Raw genomic sequence first — 17,569 nt, 5'->3', positions numbered from 1 at the left:
GACTATTCTGGATCAGGTGCCTCTCCAAACTTTAAAATCAGTTTGTTGATATCCACAAAATAACTTATGAGATTGAATTGAATCTGTAGATTAAACTGGGAAAAATTGATATCTTAGCAATAGCAAGACTTCCTGTCCATGAACATGGAATAGCTTGCTGTTTATTTATATCTTCTTTGATTTCTTTCATCAGAGTTTTGTAATTTTCCTCCTAAAGATCTTGTACATTTTAAAAAGATTTATACCTAAATATTTCAGATTTTTCTTTTTTTTGGTTAATATTAATGATACTGTTTATAATTTCAAATTTGAACTGTTCATTGATGGTATATAAGAACACAATTGACTTTTGTATATTAACCTTATATCCTGCAACCTTATATAACTGCCTCTTTATTCCAGGAGATTTTTGGTCACTTCTTTCAGATTTTCTGAATAAAGCAATCATAAGCAATCATGGCATCTGAGAATAGAGATCGATTTATGTCTTCCTTCCTAATCTGTATACCTTTTATTTCTTTTTCCTGCCTTGTTGCATTAGCAAGGGCTTCTAGTACGATGTAGGAAAGCAATGGTGAGAAAGTTCTTCATTGCCTTTTACCAGATCGGAGTGAGAAAGCTTCAAGTTTCTCACCATTAAGTATGAAGTTAGGTTTCTTATAGATACAGTTTATCAGGTTAAAGAAGTTCCCTCTTTATTCCTGGTTTGCTGAGAGTTATTAATTATTGATTCAATTTTTTAAATAGATATAGGACTATTCAGGTTATGTATTTCTTCTTGTGTGAGTTTTGGTAGTTTGTGTCTTTCAGGGAATTGGTCTGGTTCATCTAAGTCATCAAATTTACAAGCATAGAGTTGTTCATATTACTTCTTAATTATCCTTTTAATGTCCATAGATCAGTAGTGATGGATCCCTCTTTTATTTCTAATATTAGTAATTTTTGTCATTTCTCTTTTTTGCTTGGTTATCTTGGATAGAAGTTAATCAATTTTCAAAGAATCTTTGATCTTTTCAAAGAACCAGATTTTGTTTTGTTTATTTTTTATCGATTTTGTCTTTAATTTCAATGATTTTTTTTTTTTTTTTTTTTTTTTTTTGCGGTACGCGGGCCTCTCACTGTTGTGGCCTCTCCCGTTGCGGCGCACAGGCTCCGGACGCGCAGGCTCAGCGGCCATGGCTCACGGGCCCAGCCGCTCCGCAGCATGTGGGATCTTACCAGACGGGGCACGAACCCATGTCCCCTGAATTGGCAGGCGGACTCTTAACCACTGCGCCACCAGGGAAGCCCTCAATGATTTTTTAATCTAATTTTTATTACTTTTCTCCTACTTGCTTTAGTTTTATGTTACTCATCTTTCTCTAGTTTCCTAAAGTTAAAGCTTAGATTATTGCATTCAAATCTTTCTTTTTCCCTAATCTATGCATTCAGTGCTATGAATTTCCCTCTAAGCACTGCTTTTGCTGGATCCCACAAATTTTGTTAAGTTGAATGAAAATTTAATTCAAATTATTTCAAAATTTCTCTTGAGATTCTTCTTTGACCTTATGTTATGCAGAAATGTATTGTTAAAATCTCCAAGTATTTGGGGCTTTCCCATGTATCTTTCTTCTTTTTCTTTTCAAATTTTTATTTATATTGGAGTAGAGTTGATTAGCAATGTTGTGTTAGTTTCAGGTGAACAGCAAAGTGATTCAGTTATACATATACATGTATCTGTTCTTTTTCAGGTTCTTTTTCCATTTAGGCTATTAAAGAGTATTGAGCAGAGTTCCCTGTGCTATAGAATAGGTCCTTGTTGGTTATCTGTTTTAAATATAGCACTGTGTACATGTCAGTCCCAAACTTCCACTCTGTCCTTCCCCCACACCCTTATCCTGTGGTAGCGAGTTCATTCTCTAAGTCTGTGAGTCTGTTTCTGTTTTGTAAATAAGTTTTGTATCTCATGTGTATATATATATATATATATATATATATATATATATATATATATATTTTAGATTCCGCATATAAGCAATATCATATGATACTTGTCTTTCTCTGTCTGACTGACTTCACTTAGTATGATAATCTTCAGGTCCATCCTTGTTGATGCAAATGGCATTATTTCATTCTTTTTTATGACTGAGTAATATTCCACTGTGTATATATACCTCATCTTCTTTATCCACTCCTCTGTCGATGGACATTTAAGTTGTTTCCATGTCTTAACTATTGTAAATAGTGCTGTAATGGACATTGGGATGCATGTAACCTTTTGAACGATGTTTTTCTTCAGATATATGTCCAGGAGTGGGGTTGCTGGATCATATGATAGCTCTGTTTTTAGTTTCTTAAGGAACCTCCATAGCAGCTGCACCAATTTACATTTGCACCAACAGTGTAGGAGGGTTCCCTTTTCTCCACACCCTCTCCAGCATTTATTGTTTGTAGACTTTTTGATGATGGCCATTCTGACTGGTGTGAGGTTATACCTCATTGTAGTTTTGATTTGCATTTCTCTAATAATTAGCGATGTTGAGCATCTTTTCATGTGCCTCTTGGCCATCTGTATGTCTTCTTTGGAGAAATGTCTGTTCAAACCTTCTGCCCATTTTTTTATTGGGTTGTTTGTTTTTTGTGATATTGAGTTGCGTGATCTGTTTGTAAATTTTGGAGATTAATCCCTTGTCAGTTACATCATTTGCAAATATTTTCTCCCATTCTGTGGGTTGTCTTTGTGTTTTGTTTATGGGTTCCTTTGCTGTGCAAAAGCTTTTGAGTTTGATTAGGTCCCATTTGTTTATTTTTGTTTTTATTTCTCTTAGTAGGGACAGATTGTAAAAGTTATTGCTGTGATTTATGTCAGAGTGTTCTGCCTATATTTTCCTTTAAGAGTTTTATAGTGTCCTGTCTTACATTTAGGTCTCTAATCCATTTTGAGTTTATTTTTGTGTATAGTGTTAAATAATGTTCTAATTTCATTCTTTTACATGTAGCTGTCCAGTTTTCCTGGCACCACTTACTGAAGAGACTGTCTTTTCTCCATTGTACAGTTTTGCCTCCTTTGTCATAGATTAATTGACCATAGGTGCATGGGTTTATTTCTGGGCTTTCTGTTCTGTTCCATTGATCTATATTTCTGTTTTTGTGCCAGTACCATACTGTTTTGATTACTGTAGCTTTGTAGTATAGTCTGAAGTCAGGGAGCCTGATTCCTACAGTTCTGTTTTTCTTTCTCAAATTTTCTTTGGCCTATTCAGCATCTTTCTTGTCTTCATACAGATTTTAAGATTTTTTGTTCTAGTCATGTGAAAAATGTCACTGGTAATTTGATAGGGATTACATTGAATCCGTAGATTGCCTTGGATAGTATAGTCATTTTGAAAATATTGATTCTTCCAATCCAAGAACATGGTATACCTTTCCATCTGTTTGTGTCATCTTCGATTTCTTTCATCAGTGTCTTACAGTTTTCACAGTACAGGTCTTTTGTCTTCTCCAGTAGGTTTATTCCTAGGTATTTTATTCTTTTTGATGCAATGGTAAATGGAATTGTTTCCTTAATTTCTCTTATTGATCTTTCGTTGTTAGTGTATAGGAATGCAAAAGATTTCTGTGCATTAATTTTGTATCCTGCATCTTTGCTAAATTCATTGATGAGCTCCGGTAGTTTTCTGATAGCATCTTTAGGATTTTCTATGTATAATATCATGCCATGTGCAGACAGTGACAGTTTTACTTCCTCTTTTCTAGTTTGGATTCCCTTTATTTCTTTTTCTTCTCTGATTGCCGTGGCTAGGACTTCCAAAACTATGTTGAATAAAAGTGGCAGCAGTCAGCATCCTTGTCTTGTTCCTGATCTTAGAGGAAATGCTTTCAGCTTTTCACCCTTGAGTATGATGTTAGCTGTAGGTTTGTCATATATGGCCTTTATTATGTTGAGGTATGCTCCCCCTGTGCCCACTTTCTGGAGAGTTTTTATCATAAATGGGTGTTCAGTTTTGTCAAAGCTTTTTCTGAATCTATTGAGATGATTATATCGTTTTTATTCTTCAATTTGTTGAGGCAGTGTATCACACTGATTGATTTGTGGATATCGAAAAACCCTTGCATCCTTGGGATAAATCCCGCTTGATCATAATGTATGATCCTTTTAATGTGTTGTTATATTTGGTTTGCTAGTATTTTGTTGAGGATTTTTCCATCTATGTTCATTAGTGATATTGGCCTGTAATCTTCTTTTTTGGTGTTACCTTTGTCTGGTTTATGGCATCAGGGTGATGGTGGCCTCATGGAATGAGTTTGGGAGTGTTCCTTCCTCTGAGATTTTTTGGAGTAGTTTCAGAAGGATAGGTGTTACCTCTTCTCTAAATGTTTGATAGAATTCACCTGTGAAACCATCTGGTCCTGTATTGTATATTTGAAAGTTGTTAGCATTATAGATCTTAAAAGTTTTCATCACAAGAAAAAATTTTTTTTGTTACTCTGTGAAGTGCTGAATGTAAAAACTAAAGTTACTGTGGTAATCATTTCACAAAGTATACATATATCAAGTCATTGTGTCGTACATCTTAAAGTAATACCATATCAATGTCAATTATATCTCAGTAAAGCTGAAAAAAACTCACCTATATGTTAGTGATTTTCTTCCTGCTGGATATGTCATTTTCTGCTAGAGAATGCTGAAGTTTCTAAGTATAATAGTGTATTTGCCTGTCAGTATTTTTTTCTCCCAGTTTTATTGAGATATAATTGGCATAAAGCACACTGTATAAGTTTACAGTGTACAGCATAATTATTTGACTTAATACATCATGAAATGAGTATCACAGTAAGTTTAGTGAACAACATGTTCCGTAGATGACAAAATTAAATTAAAAAAATATTTTTCTTGCGATGAGAACTTAGGAGTTACTCTCTTAACCGCTTTAATATATAACATACAGCAGTATTAATTATATTTGTCTTGTATGTTACATCTTCAGTACTTATTTATCTTGTAACTGGAAGTTTGTAGTACCTTTTGACTGCCTTCATTCAAGTCCCTCTCCTCCCCGACACCTTACGTTATGTCATTGCTCTCTTCTTAAGTGCATACGTGTTAAGGTTTATTATCTTCAATTATTGCCAGGATGGATGTCAGGGAGCTCACCCCTTTGTTTTGTTTTAGGAGCTTTATGGTTTCAGGTCTTGCGTTCAAGTCTTTAATCCATTTTGAGTTGATTTTTGTTTGTGGTGTAAGATAAGCGTCCAGTCATTTTTTACATATGGTTGTCCAGTTTTCCTAGAACCATTTATTGAAGAGGCTATCCTATCTATATTGTATGTTTTTGGCTCCTCTGTCATAAATTAATTGACCATATGTATGCATGCGTTTATTTCTGGGCTCTCTATTCTGTTCCATTGATTTACGTGTCTGTTCTTATTCTAATACCATACTGTTTTGATTATAGCTTTGTAATATAGTTTGAAATCAGGAGGCATGATGCCTCCTCTTCTTTCTCAAGATTGCTTTGACCATTCAGGGTTTTTTGTGGTTCCATACAAGTTTTAGGATTGTTTGTTCTATTTTTGTGAAAAATGCCATTGGAATTTTGATAGGGATTGCATTAAATCTGCAGATTGCTTTGGATAGTACGAATGTGGTTTTTTTAAAACTATGGAATGCTTCACGAATTCACATGTCATGCTTGAGCAGGGGCCATGCTAATCTTCTCTGTATCATTCTAATTTTATTATATGTGCTGCCGAAGTGAGCATGAACATGGTTTAATTCAAGTTGTTCAATTGACTTTGGACTGGAATTATTATAAATATATGTTTCGAACATTCTTTTTGCTTATTTGCCTAAAAGAGTCCTGCAACATTTTTTTGGGTTTCACATTTTGCAGTATTACAAGGCACTGAGTCTGCCCTTGCACTTTGAGCTGTGTCGTACATTATTGGATTAGTTTCTTTTCTGTGGTCACAAGCTTTGTGGCAAAAGGCCAAGAGTCTGTATTTGAGCTCTGAGGAAACACTGTCATCATAGATCCAGCTGAGGTTACCAGTATAGTAAACATTGTCATGAGACTCATTCCTGGTAGAATACTGATCTTGCTGTTAGGTATACCCAGCATTTTTATTTATGAATTTTTTGAGTTAGATACCTATGAGGTAATTGCTGTGATATAAGGTAGTATGAATGGCCTAGCCTTAAAATTTTAATATTGCCTGGAATTTACAACATGTATGAGTTATAAAATCATTGTAGGGAATTCCCTGGTGGTCGGTTAGGAGTCTGTGCTCTCACTGACAAGGGCCCAGGTTGGATCCCTGGTCAGGGTAAAAAGATCCCACGTGCTGCGCCGCACAGCCAAAAAAAAAGAAAAAAACAAAAAACATTGTAAAAGTATATTCTGATTGTATACCTTCCTTTTTGTATTAGTTTATTTTACTTCAGTCACTGTGCAAATCTGAAAGACTATATAAATTAGTTAGGCATCCTTGCAATATTTTAAACGTGCTTTATAAACTTTTATAGTTTTTATTTAAGAAGTCTATTTGTAGAAGTACTTTAATATGTACAGTTGATCCTCATTGTTTACAGATTCTGTATATGTGAATTCACCTGCTTGTTAAAATTTATTTATAAACCTAAAATATACTTCCAGTGATTTTATGATCGTTTGTGGACATATGCAGAGAAGTGAAAATTTTGAGTGCCCCGACACACATTTCCAGATGAGGTCAAACAAGACAGTGCTCTGCCTTTTTGTTTCAGCTCTCATTCTGTAAACAAGTGTCCTTGTCATGATCTACGTAGTGCCACTTTTTTAAAAGTGTTTTTTGCTTTTTGTTAGTGGTTTTTTTTTTTGTTTTGCAGTACATGGGCCTCTCACTGTTGTGGCCCCTCCCGTTGAGGAGCACAGGCTCCGGACGCGCAGGCTCAGCGGCCATGGCTCACGGGCCCAGCCGCTCTGCGGCATATGGGATCTTCCCGGACCGGGGCACGAATCCGTGTCCCCTACATCGGCAGGTGGACTCTCAACCACTGTGCCACCGGGGAAGCCCCTTGTTAGTGGTTTTTGCAATGAAAATTGGCCCTTGAAGACATTTTTCCATTGAAGACATACAGATGGACAAGGGCACATGAAAAGATGCTTAACATCACTAATTATTAGAGAAATGCAAATCGAAAGGGCATTGAGGTACTACCTCACACTGGTCAGAATGGCCATCATTAAAAAGTCTACAATTAACAAATGCTGGTGAGGATGTGGAGAAAAGGGAACCCTCCTACACTGTTGGTGGGAATGTAAATTGGTGCACCCACTGTGGAAAACAGTATGAAGGTTCTTCGAAAAAGTCAAAATAGAATTGCCATATGATCCAGGAATCCCAATCCTGGGCACATATCCAGAGAAAACTCTAATTTTGAAAAGATACATGTACCCCAGTGTTCATAGCTGCACTATTCACAATAGCCAAGACGTGGAAACAACCTAAATGTCCATTGAAAGATGAATGGATAAAGAAGATGTGGTACATATATACAATGGAATACTCCTCAGCCATAAAAAAGAATGAAATAATGTCATTTGCAGCAACATGGATGCAATAGAGATTATCATACTAAGTGAAGTAAGTCAGAAAGAGAAAGACAAATACCATGCGATAATCACTTATATGTGGAGTCTGTAATATGACACAAATGAATTTATTTACAAAACAGAAACACACTCACAGACATAGAAAACAAACTTATGGTTACCAAAGGGGAAAGGGGGAGGGGAGGGATAAAATTAGGAGTTTGGGATTAGTAGGTACACACTACTATATAAAAAATAGGTAAACAGCAAGGTCCTACTGTTATATCCCAGGAAACTATATTCAATATTGTGTGCCAGAATGGAAAAGAATATATATATATATATATATATATATATAAAATAGAACCACTTTGCTGTATACTAGAAACTAACACAACATTGTAAATCAAGTATACTTCAATTAAAAAAATTGTGCGCAAGCATAGTGTTGAAATTCTGTCTAATGTTTCTAAGTGCAAGAAGGTTGTGATGTGCCTTACAGAGAAAAATACGTGTTAGGTGAGCTTTGTTAAGGCATGAGTCATAGTGCTGTTGGATATGAATTCATTATTAACAAATTAACAGAATATTAAATAAAGTGTCTTTAAACAAAAACCCACATAAAACAAGATTATGTATTGATGGATTGACAAAAATATTGGGACCAGAGACTCACAGGAACCTAACTCTGTATTTCTCTCAGGAACAAGTGATTCACAGTTCACTAATTCAGTGTTCATGTTGACTTTATAGAACATTACTGCAAATAATGAGAAGCTATCATACTTAATTTTTAAATTAAGTGTTTATTTATATCTAGCAGTTAGGTAGTTTTTAAAGTATGTGATTATTTGAAACCAGATTATTAATGAATTTCGGGTAGTTGAGAAGAGGAAGGACATGTAGATGCGAGTCCTGAAACCTAGAGAAGTAAGAAGTATGTTTAGTTAGCATTGCTGCCTGGCAGAGATGAAGTACTTGGATTTTTACTTAGACTTCATGCATATCAGTGAAAACTAAATCATGTCAAAAGTTTCCTTCCAATTGAAGGAGTCTTCCATTCTGTAGGGACAGACCAAGAAAAATAAAGGGTCAGATGACTGAAAATACTTGCCCTTCTTACCATTCATGGGTAGGGAATAACCATTAAAGGGGGAAGAGAGCAAGCATCATTACTTCTACGTTGTTAATGACAACACAGAGTTGTATGTAGTGAGAAGCACTATTGCATAATTAATTTTTTTTGCCTTCTTTGCACTTGATACACTCCAAAGTCATGGTACATATTTTTAAACAGCAAAACACTATAAAGCTAATGTCCTCAGTGACCCACTATACTAATGTTAGTGATATGACTGGCCCATGACACATAGACTTGTAGTAGACAATATTATGCTGATGAAACTCATGGAAAATGAATTGATCAGCTTGTTCATTCATTTAATCAAAAAGTTTATTTTATTCAAAAGTACATTCACGTGGTTAAGAAGCAAAATATATATACTGACAGTTCTAATAATGAAAAATAAATGAGCCCTGTCCTACCTCTCCCATCCCCATTCTTACTGCTGAAGAACATTCTCTTTTAACTCTTAAATATTCCTTTTGTTATATACCTCCATATTATTAAATAGTATACCTAGGGTAGCTATTTCTTGATTTATCAATTGTAGAGCATATTTATCTCCTGCCATAAATTCATACCTGATCCTTGGTCCTTTTAGCCTTTCAGTATAGTTTTAGCACTATCTTGTCTTTCAACTTTGGTAAATTATCTGTATTCTCTGATAATTTATTTTCCTCTATTTTCTCTCTCTTCAATATATTTTGTTAGAAACTGACACTCCTGGATTGATCTTCTATGTCTCTTTTCTTTCATGTTTTTCTTCTCTTTTTCTGACTTTATTATTTTCTATTTCCTCTGAGTCATTTTGTGTGTGTGTGTGTTTCTGTCTTTCTGTTTGTGTCCCTCTTTCCTTGGAGGCTTTCTCTATATATCAGTATTTTGGTTGCCCATTAAGAGTGAGAGTGAGGCACCAAAATACAGGTTGGGAGTGCGGATTGGAGAACCTCACTTTAGAGCAGTGTTGCTCAACTTTTTTTCATTTTCACTGCCTGAAGGAACATATTTAAACATTTTCCCCCATAATTGCTGCCTCTGCAATGGAATTTTAATACCACAAGATTTACTTTATATCTGTTTGTGTACTGTGAAAGATTCAAATATCAGGGAGGGTTTGGGCATGTCATTTCTCTGGGCTGGTCAATTGCTACATCTGCTCTCCTATCTTTAGTTATTCTGTGGGAAAATGGGGTGGAGGTTAGGGGGTCACCAACCATTTATGGCCCTTGAATTAGTCTCTTAGTTTATAGTCCTATATAACTGCTGCCTTCCTTTTTAGCAGGCACTTTTGAGTCCTTAGACTCTTCTTGCTTCAGTGGGGTAAATTAGCTCCTCTTTGTACATCGCCCCCCACCGCCATGAGCACCATAACCCATTATCTTCCTCTACCCTAGTACTTCAGTTAACATTCTTCTCTGTGTTGTGTCTTCTAGAATTTTATTAAATCTGTAATTTTAATTTTCACTAAAGTTCCTCTTCAGTTCTATTTGTTGTAGTGATTCATTTGTTTTTAAATCATTAAGTAGTGTTCATTTGGGGCATCAGAACTGAAAGGGGATACACATTTGTGCTCAGTTTTCCATCCTATCTGGACATCTTTAATAGTCTTTAAAAAATAAGCATTTTCAATATCGCTAGTTTATATTTGTCATATTTTTCTCTGTAAGATACCTGTAATTTTTTTCCATTCATTTATTTTTAAGTTCTCAGCAGTCATTTTATGCCTTACTAAAAATTCATTAATGCGACCTGTATTTGTCACTTTTATTTATGGTAATGTATCATGTTCATATTGGGTTGAGATTTAATAAAACTTGTACAAGCAACAGAATTCTTTTCCTTTTTTGAATTCTGGGTATTAGAAAATTATACTGAGGTAGGTATCAGAGCTTTGTGGAGATCTCAGAGAACTTTCTAGATCTGTACTCTCTAATACAGTAGCCATTAGCCACATGTGGTTATTTAAATTAATTTAATTACAACTAAATAAAATTTTAAATCCAATTCCCCAGTCACACTGGCCACATTTCAGGTATTCAGTAATCACATATGGCTAGTGGCTACCATGTTGGACAGCACAGATATAGAACATTCCTATCATTGCTAAAAGTTCTGTTAGCACTATTCTAGAGAGTAGAAAGTAGGACACCATTCTGTAGCTTCTAAGAGATCGACTAGTTTCTTAAGCCCCAACTTTGCAGGAGTTGCTTCGTGTGATGAGTGTATAGGACTCTGCTGAACAGATAATAATGTAAAAGGAAAAGAATTGACATCTTTAAAGCCGTTAGTAAAGAGTGCAAGTCACAGACTAACTATTATCTAAATAAATGCAGGAGACAGCCAGAAAAGCACTGTGATAACTGCAATAATCCTCTTTTGTGTTGATTCAAGGGAAAACTTCAGAAAATTGAGAGTCATATAGCATGCATATATAGTGTCCTCGTCATTCTTCAGAACTTTACTAAGGAGTCTCAGCATAGGCAATATAATGATGCTGATAAACTATTGTTGTGAGTGGGTATTATCCATAAGCTATTACCCCACTTAATATTTTTGTTTCTATGTTGTTGATTATTTGCAGTATATTTAGGTGTAGCTTATAACCTTGGAAACGTAGAACTGGAAAGGGTCTAGAAATTACCTAGTCCTTTCCTTTCATTTTACAGGTAAGGGAAACTGATGCTTAAAGTAGGGAAATAATTTACCCAAAGGCACACAGCCTTTGAGGGCAGAGCCAGCGCCAGAACCAACACATTTTGAGGTCATGTATAAAACTTTTCCCTTGGTACTATGCTGATGACAAAGAAAGAAAGACTTGATTCATTGTCTTTCTCAAAAGCTTTAATAATCTAGATGTGAGACCCAAGCCGGCAACATTATTATTAAGAGTATGTAATTCTGGGAGCTATGAATTTTATAATGTGTTTTCCTCTTTTTAGAACAACAATTTGTAATCTTTACACAATGCCACGAATTGGAGAGCCTGTCTGGCTTACAATGATGTCGGGGACTCCAGAAAAGAACCAGCTTTGCCATCGTTTCATGAAGGAGTTCACTTTTCTAATGGAAAATGCTTCCAAAAATCAGTATGGCCTGCCCTTCCTCCCTCCCTCCCTCCCTCCCTCCCTTCCTTCCCTTAACTATCGTAGCTATTGTTTACTGTAACTAGATATCTAGATTGTGATCAAGTTCAAGTACAAAGGTGAAAGAATTAATCATTATCCTTGGAATTATTTCATATTATTAATGAGCAAGACAGAATTATAAAAGATAACTAAGATAATTACAAGCCAGGGTATGGAAGAAGACCAAAGAACCTTATTAATGAGAAACAGTAAAAATGTCTTTAATTGTGTGTTAAATTAAAATTCCTGACACCTCACAGAACTCTCTGAGGCTTCCCATTTTTCGTGAATTGTATCCATGAATGCGGTTTCATTCTATAGAAGAGAAGTTTAAAAATATATAGGGAAGTGCCAGGATTCCAATAATACATTTTTAGTGTGGTACTTTGTCATATTGTTTTCTTCTAGTCATCAAATTCTTAGAATCCAGATGAGTAATTTGGGTGTTTTTATTCTCCTTGATGGTAAATAAAGTTTTCTTAATACTTTCCTTCATTTTCCTTTTCAGTAATTTGGATATGTATAGACTTCCTGGTTGATTCATTAATATATTTGTATTTTAAACACTGAAAAGAATCCATAGTTTCTCAAGTAAAATGGCATTTTTGTTTTTTAATTATGAGTAGAAATAGCTCCTTGTGAATGCTGTCTTTATTTTAAGGATTTTTGTTTTAACTCCTACCCAACCAAAAAATTTATTAACTTTTGTTTTCATCCTGGTGATATACCTATCCTTCCTTCTATCCTCTCCTTTTTTATGATGTTTGGCCATGTACCCTCTCTTCTTTATTCTATCACTGAATTTTGCTTGAGGTTTTATGAAAGCAGATTAGAATCTGATAGGATGAATTTTGTTTTCAGATTCTTGCCAGCACTCATTACTGCAGTTCTGACCAATCATCTTGCCTGGGTTCCAACAGTCATGCCAAATGGGCAGCCACCTATAAAAATATTTTTAGAAAAACATTCCTCTCAGAGTGTGGACATGTTGGCAAAGACTCATCCGTATAACCCACTTTGGGCACAACTGGGTATGTATTCTGAAAACCCTTACATTTATGCATTAGACTTAGACTTCTGTGTAACTGTCTGGAGTTATTTTATGGCAAAAATAAATAGAGAAAAATTAAGTGCTCTCTTTTCCCCCTTTCTTTCTAAAGCATTTCTTCCTTAGTTGTCATTTCATAACTGCTAAATTGTCTTATCCCCATCTTATGTTTACTATCATTCCTTATAGAGACCTTCAGCTGGAACAAAAGGAGCAGGATGATGGCTGGTTTATTAGTAACTTCAGGGTCTTCAGGGTGTTTTGTGTTAGGTATTTTGCCTAGAAGGAATGAATCAACAAAGTCACCTATGATCGCTAGAATAAATCTGTTTAACTGAGAAGCAGTCATTGAGGTTTCCATTGTTCCACCTTTGTTTGTTGAGTAATTTTTGAAAATCTTTCTCTTAGTGCTTGGTACCCCACTAAATAAATGGGTAACAGGAGAGAGGGGTTAGTTGATGAGTTGACAGTCATTAGGAAGTCAGTGTAGCATGGTGCTTAAATTTAAGCATAGGCTGTGGAGTCAGGCAGACCATGTTTGAATCACAGTTTCCCTATTTATAAAGTGGGGATAATAGTAAATAGTACAGGGAGTTCCCTGGTGGTTTAGTGGTTAGCATTGGGTGCTTTCACTGCCTTGGCCTGGGTTCAGTCCCTGGTTGGGGAACTGAGATCCCACAAACCGTGCAGTGTGGCCGAAAAATAAAATAAAATAAATAGTAAATACTTCATAATGTGAAAAGTAAATGAGATACAGTGAGAACAGTGCTTAGGACAGTGGCTGGTAAATGTAGTTGCTGTTACTCCTACTCTTAGTCTATTGCTATTTGGTGATGGGGGGAGGAGTATGGTGAGAATGTTTTGGTGACCTGGTAGAAACTTAAACTTCCCTTAGGTTGTTATGGTGAGTGAGCTTGCCAGGCAGATTGTAATGTGGCTTATTAATTCATATAACCAAACAACGTCCCTCTCTCATTCCTACTCTTTCTATTTCTTCTCTCCCTCCCTCCCTCCTTTTCCTTCCCTTATATATTTTGATATATATGTCAAAATGTATATGCCTCTGAAACCATCACCCAAATCAAGATGGTGAACATATTCATCATTACAAAAGTTTCCTCATGCCCTTTGTAATCCCTCCCTCCTGTTCCTCCCTACTCTGCCTGTTCACTGTTCCTTATACTCAGCTAGCCACTGGTCTGCTTTCTGTCACTGTAGATTAGTTTGTTATTTTCTAGACCTTTATATAGATGGAATCATACACTAAGTGCTTTTGTTTGGTCTGAGTTCTTTCAACATAATTATTTTGAGATTCACCTATGTTGTATGGTTTAATAGTTCATTCCTTTTTAATGCTAAGTAGTATTTCATTGTATGAATATTAATTTACCTTTTTTCAAATCAAGTAATTCAGTAGTTTTTTTTTTAATTTGAACATTTCAAATCTGTTTTCAATTCTACAGTCATTTATTGAATGCACAATATAACTAAGGCTCTGTGCAAAGAACCCTGGAGGGTATAAAGATGAATGATATCTAGTCCTTGCCTTTAAGAAGTGACAGTCTTATACTGTAGGTAAAGTATATGTGGACAATAATGATAATTCAAATAGGAACTATAAGAAATGAAAAGTTTAGTGGGAGTTCAATTAGGGAAGCTTACTTTTGTCCAAGGGAAGATGCTTGGGTGGGAAACTTCGGACTGGCAGAGATACAGAGGGTAGGGAAAATACATAGCATGAGTAAAGGGGTCTAGGTGTTAAAAGTGCTGAGCACATTCAGGGGTCCAGTTTAAGTGGGACTTTGGGTGAATAAAGATGAAATAGGGAAACTATCAGAAGATAAACCTGGAAAAGTAAAGTGGAACCAGTCATGAAAGACTCATTTACCAAACCAAAGCAGTTTCAATTTATTTGGTTGTTAATGGAAACCTTGGGAGTAGTTTTGAACAGTGGCATGATGGTACTAGAGCCAGTTTCTTAGCCAGATGAGAAAATTTATCATAGTACAGTCTGTAGTATATTATTTGAGACCTATTTATGTTTGTTCCTTTAAAAAATATGGGGTCCTTATAAAGTAAAAATAGAGATTCTTTAAATGTGTATACTGACAACTTGCAAAACTTGAATTAAATCTCCCTCCTTTTTTAAATGTAATGGCTGTTCATGTGTAATGTGGATAACAGAAGTGAAAATGAATCACAGGGCTAAATGTGTTGCCCTTTTGGGTCTATCCTGAGTACCCAACCCTCTAGGGAATGTAATGGAAAGGAAAATGGGCTTTTAAAAACACAGGAGCTAATGTGAGGTCCTTGGTAGGGCAGCAACAGGTGAAGTTCAGGAATATGATTTAAATCAAGGAAGGTTAAGTGTGTGATGTGACTACTTCAGCTCTGTTCCATTTCACTACTACTCCTTTCCTCTCCTTGGTCCCCAGCAGATGTGCTTTTGCACATAATACTTCAGTCAGTACTTCTCCACCCATATGAAGTGCTGTGCAAGGGGACTGGCACAGAGCATGTTCTTGGTGACTTTCACAACTGACTGTTTGCTTGTGGTTTCAGCACCTTATTAGCAGCTGCTTAAGGAGGAAGGTAGAAAGCCCATCCATTCACCTATCTCTTTGGTTAAGACCATTCATCTCATCCTAGTCCTGAATAATCACTCACCTATTAAGGAACCAAGAGTAAAATCTGAACTACCCCTCATAAAATAATAGTAGGTTTCTGATAATTGAAAATAGCCTGCTTAGTATGAGTAGAGGATGTGTCCATTAACTGATTTTTCCATTTCAGGAGACTTGTATGGCGCTATTGGCTCTCCTGTACGGTTAGCAAGGACTGTGGTAGTTGGTAAACGACAAGACATGGTCCAGAGGCTGCTTTATTTTCTTACTTACTTCATAAGATGCTCTGAACTTCAAGAAACCCATCTTTTAGAAAATGGAGACGATGAAGCCATTGTTATGCCAGGCACAGTAATTACAACCACTTTAGAGAAAGGTGAAATTGAAGAATCTGAGTATGTGCTTATCACAATGCATAGAAACAAAAACAGTTTGCTCTTTAAAGAGTCAGAAGAAACAAGGACTCCTAATTGTAACTGTAAATATTGCAGTCGTCCACTCCTTGGGCAAAATATAGAGAATGTTTTGCGACAAGAGAGAGAAGATACTCAAAACAGCTCTAAGGAGCTGCTAGGAAATACAAACGAGTGCCGAATGATTTCTCCTTCTTCTGACTGCCAAGAAGAAAATGCTGTTGATGTTAAACAGTGCAGAGATAAATTAAGAACTTGCCTTGACACCAAGTTAGAAACAGTTGTTTGCACAGGATCTGCTCCAGTGGACAGATGTGCATTGTCAAAGTCAAGCTTAGAGCCTGCAGAGGAATCATGGCAGAGTGAGGAATTGCTAGATTCAGGTAATCACACAGGTAAAGTGTTCAGATCCACAGGAATGGTTGTGGGAAAAAAACCTCCAGATAAACTTGTGACAGCTGCATTTTCTTGTGAGGCAACCCAGACAAAGGTTACTTTCTTGATTGGGGATTCTATGTCACCCGACTCAGATACTGAACTCAGGAGTCAGGCAGTAGTGGATCAGATTACCAGGCATCACAGCAAATCACCGAAGGAGGAAAGAGGGGCTGTTGATCAGCATCAAGAAACTGCACAAACAGCTAAATCTGGAGAGCCTGATATACCGAACATGGTATCTGGAGAGCCCTGTGAACTTCCCTGCTGGAATCATTCAGACCTCGAAAGCATGAGCTTATTTGATGAATATTTTAATGATGATTCAATTGAAACCAGGACTATTGATGATATTCCAGTTAAAACAAGTACAGACAGTAAAGAACACTGCTGTATGTTAGAGTTTTCAAAAAGATTTTATACAAAAAATAGCAAACAGAACAATGAATTTTGCAAATGCGTAGGAACAGTTCACCAAGATTCATGTAAAACCTGCTTTCCTCAGCAAGACCAAAGAGATACACTCTCCATTCTTGTCCCCCATGGGGATAAAGAGAGTTCAGAGAAAAAAGTTGCTGTGGGAGCTGAATGGGACATTCCAAGAAATGAAAGTTCAGATAGTGCCCTTGGGGATAGTGAAAGTGAAGATACAGGTCATGATGTGACTAGACAAGTAAGCAGTTATTATGGAGGAGAGCAAGAAGATTGGGCAGAAGAAGATGAGATACCTTTTCCTGGGTAAGTACGAAGTTTTAGCCTTTTATAGAACCTATAAAAATATGTACCATTCTTTTGTTTAGCTCATCTCTGAAAGTTGGTAGTGGCTAATATAAAGGAAGAGACCATTGTTCTGGACAAATACTCTTTTATTATCACATGCTCCTACTTAAAAGAAGGATTAAAGGCTAAGCCCCACAGGTGCCCCAGAAAAGCTTTGTGAAGGCATTAGAGAAAAGTTGTGTTGGTGTGTGGGAGATTGCTTACTGCCTAGGAGTTTTCATTTAGCAGTGAGTTATGCTGCCCAGAAAGGACCTGTGCTGAGCCTGGCAACTAGGGAGAGGTAATCACTGAGAGAAGGTAGGAAATAGCTGTTAGAAATAAGTTTGGAAATAAGAGGAAAGTATAGAATGGATACTCTTGGTCAAGAATACAAGGAAAAGATTCATACATGAGAAATGTTATATACCAAGCTTTGGGTTTGTGAGTTATTTATACTTTGTTTTGGATGGTGGTTTCCATAATTTGATT

The 17,569-nt window shown here is 36.1% G+C and overlaps 1 protein-coding gene across 3 annotated transcripts in view; it reads left to right on the top strand.

Annotated features, from left to right (window-relative positions):
• The window catches only part of FNIP1 (folliculin interacting protein 1), a 129,886-nt gene that overhangs the window by 90,758 nt on the left and 21,559 nt on the right, over positions 1-17,569 (top strand). For all 3 annotated transcript variants that reach the window (XM_081232443.1, XM_081232444.1, XM_081232442.1), the window contains 3 exons: positions 11,616-11,762; positions 12,663-12,832; positions 15,643-17,059. In XM_081232443.1, coding sequence (XP_081088569.1) covers positions 11,616-11,762; positions 12,663-12,832; positions 15,643-17,059 — 1,734 coding nt within the window. The remainder of the gene's footprint in view (positions 1-11,615; positions 11,763-12,662; positions 12,833-15,642; positions 17,060-17,569) is intronic.

Source organism: Mesoplodon bidens (assembly GCF_964165515.1).
Source record: "Mesoplodon bidens genome assembly, chromosome: 4".
In the NCBI taxonomy this organism is placed as follows: Eukaryota; Metazoa; Chordata; class Mammalia; order Artiodactyla; family Ziphiidae; genus Mesoplodon; species Mesoplodon bidens.
Note: the sequence above shows the minus strand (reverse complement) of the source record. Positions and strands in the feature narration are given on the sequence as shown.